General features: G+C 39.5%; 1 protein-coding gene across 1 annotated transcript in view; it reads left to right on the top strand.

The window, feature by feature from the left end:
• Window positions 1-11,668, top strand: part of SORCS3 (sortilin related VPS10 domain containing receptor 3) — a gene marked incomplete at both ends in the record, with an annotated part of 623,015 nt that extends 611,347 nt beyond the window's left edge. The window contains 5 exons of the mRNA XM_080694612.1: window positions 1,334-1,465; window positions 3,211-3,310; window positions 4,682-4,787; window positions 10,617-10,777; window positions 11,604-11,668. Coding sequence (XP_080550738.1) covers window positions 1,334-1,465; window positions 3,211-3,310; window positions 4,682-4,787; window positions 10,617-10,777; window positions 11,604-11,668 — 564 coding nt within the window. The remainder of the gene's footprint in view (window positions 1-1,333; window positions 1,466-3,210; window positions 3,311-4,681; window positions 4,788-10,616; window positions 10,778-11,603) is intronic.
• Window positions 11,669-13,145: the final 1,477 nt, after the last annotated feature.

The raw sequence follows: 13,145 nt of genomic DNA on the forward strand, positions 1-13,145 counted from the left end.
GCTAGATAATATTCTATTAGGTGATTATACCAGTATTTATTCAAATATTTGAAGATGTGCCTTCTTCCTCTTTATTTTCTATTCTAAATAATGTTACATTCCTCCCCCCACCCCCAGCATGTGGCTTCTTTCTATAATCTGGATCATGTCTTTAGGACAAACTCACCAAGTTACAGTTACTGAATGAAGGCCATAAACATTTCTTTATGGTCCTAAAGTAGGTGTTTTGGAAAATAGATTGTTGATGTGTATCCATTTTTAGTGCTGCCCGCAACAAATGAGGCCTCACTGTGGCCACACCAACTTTCATCATTAAACTTAAAAAGAATCCCACTTTAATAAGCAAAAAAGAGCTGTTCTGCTATTTTTTTTTTAAGTTTGCATTTCTCTGTGTTTGTTGGTAACTGATTACTCCTTGTTTGTAGCCGGTCTGTTTGTGTTTTAGCCAGAAGCTCTTGTCTTCTTAGTGCCAAAAAAGGAAAGAAAAAAAAAAAAGGAAAATATGGCAGGAACTTTTAGAAATGCTCCCAGCAAAGTTTCTAAAATCATTTATAATACTATTTTAGTTTGAGTAAAAATGTATAAAAGAGCAAAGGGAGAGATGAAACTCATTGTTCTTTACCTAGTGGCTCTAGGGGAAAACAGAAAAGAAGTCAGGATGTACAAGAAAGCCTGTGATTACGATGTTGATTTTTTAAAAATATATTTTTATTGGTACATTCTAATTTTACATCATAATGAAGCTCAGATAGGGGCAAACATGCACACAGCACTTGGTGAGTTCTCATTCCACTCCATCCCCCCCCCCATATATTAAGCTTGATATTAAGATTAATATTAAGATTACTATTGATAATTTTGCAGTGGCAGTGTTGCCTCCACTAATTCTCCCTCCCAACCAGCACCGCCCTCCTCTTGACCTTTTCCATTGCTCCACTGGAGTTTCACATCTTTTATCTGGAGTACCTCCTGTATCCATAGTTTTCTCCCTAGATTACACACACAGGAGAAATATGTGACCATTCACTTTCTCTAACTGCCTATTCTCACTTAGCATAATGTTCTCTTGATCAATCCATCTCTTGATCAAAATGACATAATTTTGTTCTTTTTGGTAGCTGATTCGAATTCCATTGTGTTTCTAGTCCATGACTTTGGGATCGATTCATCTATCGATGGACACCTAGTATGGTTTGATGATTTGTCTACTGTGGATTATGCTGCTATACGAAATAATACCTAAGCCTCGTAGCCGTGCATCCTCTGTGTTCCTGGTTACTGATTTGCGGAAGACTCTTCCAGGACCTCACTTTTTGTTCTAAACCTTGTGCAGGTAACCAGTGTTCCAGAAGACCAGATCCTCGTCGCCGTGTTCCCCGGCCTCCCCACTTCTGCAGAGCTCTTTATTCTCCCCCCTAAGAACCTGACAGAGAGGAGGAAAGGACATGAAGGGGACCTGGAACAAGTAAGTGAAGAAAGCTTGGCTGAGACCTTTGCCTGTGCCTCCCTCTGAGAGGACACTTAGCTGTCTCCAGCCAAAAAGGGAGACAAGCTCTCTCCCCTGACCCACTGGCTTTACTCAGAATAAAGACATATGTACACAGCCAGAAACACTCAGCCACATGGGAAGGAATGGCCCCTCTGGTATCATTCATTCCATTGGCTGGCATCCTGCCTCTTGCTCATAGCTTTCTCCCAATGACTTGTCCTGGGAAGCAGGGAGATGACAAGAAAGAGATAGAGATAGAGATAGAGATAGAGAGAGAGAGAGAGAGTGAGAAGAAACAGGGAAGGGAGGGAATTAGAGTTTCTCCTCTCTATTTATGGGCATATGTACTTCTTGTCTTTAAACTGTGCTGGCCCTAGAGATCCTGCTTAATTTAAGTTTTGCTTCCAGAGAGAAAGTAAACTACTTCTAAACAGGTTTCTTTGGAGAGAGATGAATTGCTTCACTTGTTTTCAAAGAAGCAGTATTTCTGAAAGGGGTGGCGATTCACTGTTCTGATCAAGTGGACATATTGTCCTGTGATCTGCACATGAAGCTGGAAGCTAAGGCAGGGGCTAGTCTGGTGCTTCTCCCTCTGACTTGCTGCTTATAGCAGGGCCTCATTGGCTGCGCCTCTGTGTCACTCTCCTCTGCCATCCTGTGATGCTAAATCAGGAGAGGTGGCAGCCAGTGATGTCAGGAGGCTGATGAAAGTCAGTATGAATCAAACATATTTGTGTCCCTGCGAAATAAGCATAAGTACAGAGGCCTTCTGCATCCCTCGGATACTCACCTGACCTGGCCGTCACCCCATCCCTACCTCACCCACAGTCCTGGGGCAGTACAAATGGCATTGCAGTCTTTTCCTTTGAAATAGGAAACAGTTCTTGGCATTTCTGGGGTTTCATGTTGAAGTAGACCAGAAGTAAACCCAGCTTCTCGATGCACACATCACTTTTATAAGACCTCTTTATTCTGAAATAGCAAGTGGCATGTGTGAACTATATTTGGAAGCTACAATATCCATCCATTTAGATAAATAGGTAATTACGGTGATGAATAGCAGCTGTGATATTAAGGCGCATACAGTGAGATAAGAGTTAGGGACAGCAGCCTAAGCCTGCCTGAGCTTTCATGTAGGAATTACGGAGTGATTAAATCGATGTTATGTGTTCTGAGACTTGCCGGAGAAAAGTAAAGAGGAAAAATTATCCCATAAAAAGGAGGTTGCTTCTGCTTTGATGTTTGCCTCCCATTGTCTCTAGGATAGAAACCGCAGAGGAGTGGGCCCGGGCTGTCCTTTAATGCTTTCATCCTAGCAGGGGCTTCTGTACCCTGTGTGTGTCACTTGATCAGATTAGAGAGCTAATGATGAGTTGACTTTCTTTCATTGGAACCCACAACAGTTCTTAGGTTATAAAGGCATGGATGAAAGAGCGCTGAACTAGGAAATGAATGAATACTTTTGTCATTTAGAGCTCTAATTTGCTGGGCGATCATCATAGGCACACCCCTTTCTATTTCACTCTGCTCTCCCTCAGAAGCAAATTTACCAATGTCCTCCTTGGCTTCCCAGGGCTGTGAGGACTGAGTTGATAAAGAGGCTTCAGTATCCTCTCCCCTGAATGAACATGGCCATTCTGTGCCAGGTGACCCGTGAGGAAGCTTCACCACATGTCATGTCCTCCCACACAGCCTTTCTCTCTCTCTATTTATTTTTACAGATCGTAGAGACACTGTTTAATGCTCTAAACCAAAACTTGGTCCAGTTTGAGCTGAAGCCAGGGGTCCAGGTCATTGTGTATGTCACACAGCTAACATTAGGTGAGTGCCTGTTGAGAGTTGGGGACATGGGTACTATGATCTGTTATCCTACAGAGAAAAGGGTAGAGATAATTAATGTATATGGATATATATTAATTATATCATTAATTATATATTATATGTAAAATTATATAATACAAATGCCTAGAAATTGTATTGTATTGTTGTACTTTATGTAGTGATGGTTGATGCAGCCTAATCATGTCTCTTTTGAGCCATCCTGAAGAGTTGGCAGGAGGACTTTCCTAGAAGTAGCTTTGCCACTGAATCCTGAATGTTATTGGAAAACCTACTATTTCCTTGGGTCACAATTTTATGTATTTACTAACATATGTATTTTTATTTATGGCAATTTGGATTATATTGGGTAGTTCTTGGATACTTGTAATTTCTTTGATTCTCTAATTCCATGAATCTTAGTCAGGAGGTCAGATGAGAAAACTTTAAAATCCTCTTCAATTTGGCCATGTAAGTCTAATCATAAACAGTGACCAGCTCTAGTTGGTTGATTTGTGAAAGGAATAAATAACACAGTTATTGGTTTTAAGGTAACACAGAGACAATTAATAAGCTTACTCTAGATTTCTGTAAACCTCCTCTGGGAGAAGGCATGGTAAGTCTACCCTGAAAGTTAGAAATGTATTCTACATGTGCCCCTTGCAGATAAACTTTGTGCTGTTTAATTCATCTTGAAATTACTGCATGTATAGCCATTGTTAAATGCCAGGTTACGAGTTGTAGAGATTCTCATATGGGAAAAGGCATTATTTGTCACCTTTTATAGTCCCTGTGGACCTAGGATAAATAACTCAATCTGTTAAAAAAAAAAATGAAGGCCTGTGCTACTGGGCATTTACTTCTGGTACCTTCTGGCTTGCTGGGAGGCTCTATTTGATCAATGGTTCTTGTTAATGGAATATATTCCATATGTAGAGGTTCTACACATGCCTATCCAGGTTGGTTGATTGGTATTTTTTGTTGTTAATTGTTTTTGTTTTTTCTATTCAGAAGAGAGTGAAACCTAATGTTAGTATGCAACCCAAAGTTCCCAATGTGCTGCCCCATTGGCACAAAAGCTGTCCAAGAGAAAGAGCAGGCAAGTCCCTCTTCTGCTTCCTCAATGGAGGCACACTGCTCACTTCATATCAAGAACAGCAAGTTTCTTCAGGCACAGCCAAGGAAAATGTTTTCCCTTGACATGTGTGATCAAGGGTACCAGGTTCATTATTAAAGCCTTCTTTCTATGCCCAGAGATGCAGGGCATTTGGAGCTTGGAGATAGGACTGGAGACCAGCTGGCCTCTTTTCCCAATAGATGTTCACTTCCCCAGGCCCTACCTTTCCAGTGAGCTTGTTTCTTCTTCCCTTCTAGCCCCGTTGGTGGACTCCAGTGCTGGCCATAGCAGCTCAGCCATGCTCATGCTGCTCTCGGTGGTATTTGTTGGCCTGGCTGTGTTTTTGATCTACAAGTTTAAAAGGTATGTGTTCTTGTCACTCAGTCCGTGTTACGAGGCTAAGTTCACTGCAGATGATTCCTCCTGTAACCAACTTTCCTAAACTCATCGTAAGAATGTTTTTAATTCTCCCAGACATTCTGGCACTGCGGAAAAGCAGGCATGGTTGGGGCTTAGAGAATAAAAGAATTTAAGAATCCAACATCTAGTCGGGCATGGTGGCACACGCTTGTAATCCTCGGGCTAGGGAGGCGGAGACAGGAGGATGGAGCAGGTTCAAAGCCAGCCTCACTGGCTTAGGAGACCCTGTTTTCAAATAAAATATAAAATAGTTCTGGGAGTGTAGTCCAGAGGTAGAAGTGTCCCATCCCCAGTACCACCAAAAAAAAAAAAACAAAAAAACAAAAAAAAGGATTTAACTTCTGTCTAGTTTATAAGTATGGTGAATTAAGAAGATGGGGCTAGTCAATGAAATCTATTTTCTTTCTTTCTTTCTTTCTTTCTTTCTTTCTTTCTTTCTTTCTTTCTTTCTTTCTTTCTTTTTGGTGGTACTGGGGTTCCTGGAAGTTCTTCTACCTACAGGCTACACTCCCAGACCTATTTTTATATTTTTATTTGGAAACGGTCTCTTAAGCCAGCACGGCTGGCTTCAAACCTGCATGATCCTCCTGTCTCTGCCTCCCATACGTAGGGATTACAAGCGTGCGCCACCACATTGGGCATGAAATCTATTTACTTTCTATAAGAGAAGTATAAGAGATGTTTAAACTTCACCCAGATTTCTAAAGTTAGGTCCCAGCGATTCAGGAGATCTTTTTGTTTATTTTTTCCTTTTGGTGGTACTGGGGATGAAACCCAGGGGCATTATACCTCTGAGCTACACTCCCAGCCCTTTTATTCTTTATTTTGAAACAAGGTCTCACTGAGTTGCAAGGGGCCTCAATAAATAGCTGAGGATGCCTGCAAATTGTGATCCTCCTGTCTCAGCCTCCCAAATGCTGGGATTACAAGTGTGTGCCACCATGTCCAGCTTCAGCAGATCTTTTTATACAGATCAATACCCATCGAAAGTGGTAAAATAGAGAAAATGCAGCTGAAATCTGATATGTGCATGTACAGAAACACAATTTTTTGTCTTTGGCTATACCTGTGCAGCATCTTGATTTAAACTGGCATGCTACACATTGAACCTTCATTCTTTCCCCTCTTTTTCCTGTTTCTAAAGAAAATGGATCCGGAAAACCAAACTACGTATTCAGAAATAATTTTTGAAGGCCACAGGAGGGATTATATAATAATATCTAACTAAGAACATGAACCTGAAATCAATAATCCTGTACTAATATTCAAATTGTATAATACTTTCGGGAAGAATACTGGCTAAGAGTATGGAATCTAAAAATCAGAGAGACGCTACTTCAACTTTTGTCATTTGTAACTTGGGTCAATTGGGTTTACCTTTCTAAGCTATAGTTTACTCATCTGTAAAAGGAAGAAAACAATAATTTATAGGTTTGTATATAGCTTAAATATAATAATAGCTTTAGCTGGTGCATGCTTTCATATTAAAAAAAACACTAAACTATTATAAATAGCAAAGAATGGGCCTTCCAAAGATATTTCTTGTGTTGCAAACTAGCTCACAGTAGGCTCTCAAAAAATTACAACAGTGACATAGAGATATGCTTCTTAGGAAGCCTGGGTAAAGTAAAAATACTGTTATTATCAGATGTATTTTAAAAGCATATCTTGGCTAGGAAGTCTTTCCAGGCTCTGAAAGTAATCCTTTTACATTTTGGAAGAGATTAGTGATAAGGGTGCTTTATTCTTTTTCCAACCTTCTCCCCCCTTAGACCTCTCCCAGTAGATATCTTAGTTTTTTAAAAATGCCAGTTTACTAAATGTATTCAGCAATAGTCACACGGGAATGCTTCAACACTCTCCCATGACCACTAGAGGGACAGAGTGTGATTTACCTTGGTAGTCAATTTATAGATCTTTATGTGAGTTCATGTCTGTTTAAATTGAGATGGATCAACCCACCTGCCCCTGTTCTCTTTGAAGAAAGGAAAAATCTCTTTGTCACAATTGAACAGAAAATGTTCAATATGGACTTAGTCTGCTTAAGGCCATACTCATTTACATTGCTTCAATTATATGCAAAAGATTGACTTGCCCAAAGATTTGATTATGGAGAAGGCTGGTCATTGCTGGGTTTGAAGATCAGCTAAACCAAATTTATCACCTCTGCCTCCTAAAACTCCTCAGTTGCTGAGGACAAGGACCAATAGAAGTCCTGCACAAAGAGGCATTAGTGTCTGCCATGCATCTAAATAAAAGCAAGTGATTTTGAGCATTTCTGTTCTTTTATAAATGTTGCAAAACTCACTAGAAAGTAAACTTATTACTGTAGGCATCTCTAAATGTGCACCCTTTAATATATAAATCCATGCCATGTATGACATCTCTGAAATGTTCTACCTTTGTAGCTCCCAATTATCAGCCAACCTTGTCCACATCTCTGACAGTGGATCATGTAGCTTAGACTACAGGAAACAAATGCCAAACTGAATAAACAGCAGAATCAGCTACCAATCAGTAACCAGTCACCTGTTAACATTTGCTTTTCTAGCCTCTTCTTTTTGGAAGTTTTCCACCTAATGCTCAAGCCATTTGGTTGGGATTCTGTGGAGTTTTATTTCTTTGGTCTTTTTTTTTTTCATGTCCATCATCTAGAACCCCAGTGATGGTTCTGTGGAGTACACCCAGCTTGACGACAGGAAAGGTCATATTTTTTTTTTTTATCCCTGGATTCCCCAGATATCCTATGCTTCTTTTATTATTTCCCAACAGAACTTTCTACAATGATGAAAATGCTCTATAAACTATACTAATACAGTAGCCACTAGTAAAACTGTGAACCAATTTTTTAGTTTTGAGTTTAACTAATTGAAACTTAAAATAGCTACATATGGCTAGTAAATACTCTTTTGAATAGCATAGTCTAGGGAAAAGGTACTTCTATTTCTGTCTTTAGATTATTGGCTATGCTAAGTTTTCAGAATCAAAAGTTCCTCTCTGTAATCATCAGAGCTAACTAATTTAAACACACACTTATTTACTGGGTAATTACTATGTGCCAGGCACGAAAATCATCTGCCTGTCCCGAGTGGTCACTTAAGAGAAGAAAAGTTACCACAATCTCCAAATATCCTTTAAGTAAATATCAACCTTCCTCTTACATTTCATCTTACTCTTGGATAGTGAACACGATTTCCCTATCTTTTAACAATATAATGAAAAATAACTGCGAGATAGCTTTTACTTTCTAAAAACTGCCTAATGAGATCCATTTTTTCTTATAACTGGAGTTCCATTCTTTTTTGTTACGTTTGAGCTGTTAGATTTCTTCCTATCAATTTTTTAGCAGGGCTTTCATTTTACTTCAAAGTCTACTTTGCTTTTGCAACCCCCAGTACTCTTCATAGCTGGGACAAATGAATATAAGCTGCAGTTGTTTTTGTTTGCTTGCCTGCTCTTCTTGAAGAGACATGGGCTTGTCCACCTTGCTTCCCTTATTTAAACCTGCGTGAATATGCAGCCCAAGACATATCCTTTGATCAAAAAGGACATATCTTTATATAAGATTAAAGTTTGGACTTGACTTATATCTTCAAAGGCCCTACAAGAATATGTATTAAGAAATAAAAAGCATTTGACAACTTTTTAGAATGTTGCAAGTTGTGATATAAAATTCAGTCCCTTTAAGTCATCTATTTTTTTTAAAAAAAGGATGAAAATATGACTATTTTTAGACATGTTTTTTAGAGACTGAAATAAAGTGAGCAATCATTGTAAGGGACAATTCATCCAAATCTTCATAGTTATCTTTAGCTACGCAAGAAGAAGAGGCAGGAAACAGTGGTTACACCTCTGACGTACACAGGCTTATGTGATTGGGAATAGTTTGATACCCCCAGAATCCAAGAAATATTACAGATGATCCCAACATTCATGAGTAATGTGTACTATTATGATTAGAAGGAACCTAAGTCTTTAGGCTGACTTTCTAGTTAAAGAAAAAGTAAGGTCTAGCATGACTGTTTAATTCTACTTATTTATAGAAGCTGTGGTTTTCTGTCTCCCATAGCTTCTGCTTCTTTAAGGCCTTGTAAATTATATCAAACAGGTTTAGACTAGTAGGAGTCATAGAGGAGGGGGCACATTCCTTAATGAGCGGAGAGAAAACTTTAAAGACCTAAAAACTGAACTTAAAGGAAAGGTGGAAACTATTTAATGGCTTAAGCCTATTTTCAGACATTTCCTTTCGAGGTGGCTACAGGAAAACCTTATTAAAGACTTTGATTCATTTGGAGTTGGACTAAGGAGGGGAATCTAGAAGCTTGAAAATACCTCTGGCTGGTACTAGGATATTCTCCTTTAGAACTGCATAAAATTTTCTGTGTTAGGATAAGTAACCAAGAAATTCAGATGTCCTAAGTTCTGATGGCATCCATGCCAGTAGTTGGTTTTGTGAAGTGTCTAAACTTCAGTCCAATTTCCCCATCATCTATTGAGGTGAGATGAGTATCTTCTGTGCATTTCAAAGTAAAAATGGAGACTCTTACTGAATACTGTGGTTTAGGAAAATAGAACACAGGCCTTGAATCAAATAGATAGTAGAGGATATAGAAAACAGTCTTTACCTACATGGTGCTTTTACTCTAGTGGGAATGAAAAAAGATAAATCAATAAACATTACATATTATACCACCTTAAGCCAACAATTTATTTTTTGTGTGTGGACATCATTTCATCATTATAGATTTATAACAGGGGAGGGTGGGTCATCTGAGGTGACCTTTCAGATGTGGCATGTTTGAAGGATGAGAATGGGACAAAGACTGTGACGATAGAACAACTCCTTCAGTCAAGTCCCCAAAGGTGAGAAAGTGTTTTCTATGCTAGATTCTTGCCACTAAGAGTTTGGATTGCCAGCCAACCAGTGGCATTGTGGCCTCAATTATGAGGTGACAGAAATGCAGAATCGTAGCCCATCCTATCAATACACAATAGGCATTCTCCAGGCTCTTGGGTGAGGCACAGGCATATCAGACTTTGAGAAAAACTAGATGAGAGGATTTTGAAGGCAGCTCCAGAGGCAGGAGTGCAGACAGTCAGGAGATAATAAGAAAGGGTCAGGACATGAAGGTCCCGAGATTTCAATCTGAACCTGCCCTCTCTTCCAATCCTAGGCGGGTCTTGTGTTTCCTTCTTTAAAGAAAGATATTTAGCTTCTTTAAATCCTTCTCAAAGTCCTAAGAGAAAGGTATTTTTATTGCCCTTGAACAGATAAAGAAGCTACCAAGTATTTGAGACACATGATCCATGGATATTGCTCTGAAAATTGATATAATGATGGCATATGAATGTATTATCTCTTAGACATTCATAAAAAAAGCTAATTAAATTTATGCAATCTTAGGAAAACATACCTATCCACTATATATAGAATTGAGTCTCAAAGTTCAGCTCCTTTGAAAACTTATTAACAGGTAAATATTTTAAGGGTTTTAGTGATAATAACTGATCAATACCATTGCCCTTTTGTTTATACTGGCTCTGAGGGTGCCTTCCTCAGAGATCTCTGTGATTTCCATCTTTATTAGGCATCAGGTTTTTTCCTGGCCTTGTACCCTTGGCCTCATGATCCTGGCCTCCTCTTCAGGTGACCAGTTCTCCTGATAATGGCTCTTCCTGTTCACTTTACCTCTCATTATCATTTAGGACTTCCAATTGCCCAAGTTTGGTTTGCTTGTGATCCTAATTTTATTTTATTTCTGCCTCATGTAGGAAAATCCCCTGGATTAATATCTATGCCCAAGTCCAGCATGACAAGGAGCAGGAGATGATTGGGTCGGTGAGTCAAAGTGAAAACGCCCCCAAAATTACACTCAGTGACTTCACTGAGCCTGAGGAACTGCTGGACAAAGAGCTGGACACCCGGGTCCTAGGTATGTTCTCTGTACCGCCAATTTCCACAGTCCTCTGTGCTCCAAGCACTTGTTCAACCAGCTCATATTACCTGTCCTTCAGACAGTACTGAACTGGGACGCTGAAGAAAAGCTACTGGCTATCATGATGTAATTTTGTTTTAAAATTTGTTTACTATCTCTGGCCACATGAAATTGATAGATTTCCTTCCCTGATTAGAATTCAATCAAGATTAGAAGTACTGGCGTTGTGGTGGGGAGCAATGAAACAAACAATCCATTACTGTTGGGCACTTTGTCTTTTTATATATAAAGCAAAAGCATTATATGTGCTTGTTAATAGTCACATGAATGCAGAATCCAGCATCTGCTAGCCCTTGCTTTAACAATTTTCTAGATTTCTGATTTTGCTGTACCACATATTTCTCCAATATGGAATAGGATTAATAGTACCTAAGGGTTTATGCTCTTTCTATATAGTATCTGGAAATCTATTTTAAGGTTGCCTGGATCATTAAATGGTACTATCATTAACACAGTGCTGCCACATGGTCAGTGGTCCAATATGCTAATCATCGCTATTGTTATCGGTGGAGAAGTCATTGCTCCACTGGTAACAGTGGATGGCAGTCATCATAGTGATTCTACCTGAGTGCTAGTGTGAGGAGTAGTGTAAATTGTCCATGAATGAGATGAGTCAGTGAGCTGATAGGAAAATCCAGGACCCTACTTAATAAATAACCTATTAAGTACCTGTTCTTTGTGGTTTTTTAGCACTGAATAAAGTAGATTCCCACTCTTGTGGCAACTTACATCCTTTTCTTTCTGTGTCTTCTCTTCTCTGCAGGAGGCATAGCCACCATTGCAAATAGCGAAAGCACAAAGGAGATTCCCAACTGTACTAGTGTTTAATGCCAACAAGCCACGTGGTCAACCACTTTCTGACCTTTTATTTTTGATGACAACTACTACTATTACTATGGAAAAATGAAGATGTCTTTTTTACCTTTTGTTTACCAAGGGCCCCCTCATTAATAGCAGACAGATATTTAGCATTGGGAGAAATAGCATTCTTAGCTGATTAAAATGAGACAAAAAGAATAAATGGCTGAATTTGGGCTAAAGGCAAAGGATGCATCTTCCCACAGCCTCTTTGCTTTATTCTGCTATTGGTAGCGCAAAGACTCTTTTTTTTCCTTTGTGGTCTCTATCTGTCTCTGTCTCTGCCCACCCCTCCTCTCAATTTAAGTTGAATTGTCTTTTCACTAACCTCTGATTCCCTTCCCAAACCACCAATGTTCCCCCATCCCCAGCACATATGTATCCAACACAAACCATTTCCCAATTAGATCTGCAGGAGGTAGGTTGGTGGGGAGTGAACGTAGCTGCAGGAAACGTACACACCTTCACAAAAGAGACCCTGCCTCGTGCATGTCAATAGTGAGACTGCAGATGGTGTATTGTACATAACTACAATGTAAATAGCTTTTTATTTCCTAAGAAATAATTTAATGTTTAGTAAAAAAGAAAACAGAAAAAAGGATGAGCGTGTTGGCTTATGCACTCACTTGCAGAGTGGAGGGACCCCCAGGCCTGCTTGACATGTTGGGTTCTGGATGCTCTCCAGCTGTCTGTCTGCCACACTTAATTCTTGCGTCTCCGAATCCACACCATAGCCGGTTTTGACTTATGTATATAAAGGGGGGGGGGAGCTTCTCTGAGCAATTGATAAAGGAAGGACTCTAGTGACATCATAAAACATAAGGGTCGTTTTTGTTCCCATAAGGACACAAAATAAATTTCAAGATGTGGACCACTAGAGACTTCAACCTAAGACCCAGATGAGAAGATGAGGCTTCCTTTCTAAAAGGAAAAAATATTGAGAATATTTGTAAGCCTGAAAAGCAAAAAGAATCCTCTCTAAGGAAGCCAGTCAATGGATATAAAATGATCCCGGTCTGTTTCTGTTTTCTCATTGGATTTCATGGAACTATACAATGCTTACAGAAAATTCTCAGAATATTCTTAGCTCAGAAAAGTCCCCTGGGCACTAAGTCAAGCCCAGTGATTGTCTCTTGGCATGAGGAGGGTTAGAAAGGATGGAAGGAAGGTGGTAATTGTGGAATCGGGCATCCATGAGAACCCTGCAGGCCAAATAGAGGTCTAGCCTTTAATGATATTAGTCAAAGGCGATTTTAGTAAAGCTGTGCTATTTGCTTGTCAGATGTACACAACTTCCTTGAAGTCAAATGTCTGCCTTCAGTTCCCTTAAGGTAGTTCTTGCCTCTGGGGTGCATGGCTTGCTTTCAAAGCCAGGATTTGTTTTTCTAGCACCTCAGTCCCTATTCGCATTCAACATACCAATTCTTTTCAGTAGGTCACTCTAAGC

The sequence above is a fragment of the Muscardinus avellanarius genome (genome assembly GCF_963383645.1).
Source record: "Muscardinus avellanarius genome assembly, chromosome: 4".
NCBI lineage: Eukaryota > Metazoa > Chordata > Mammalia > Rodentia > Gliridae > Muscardinus > Muscardinus avellanarius.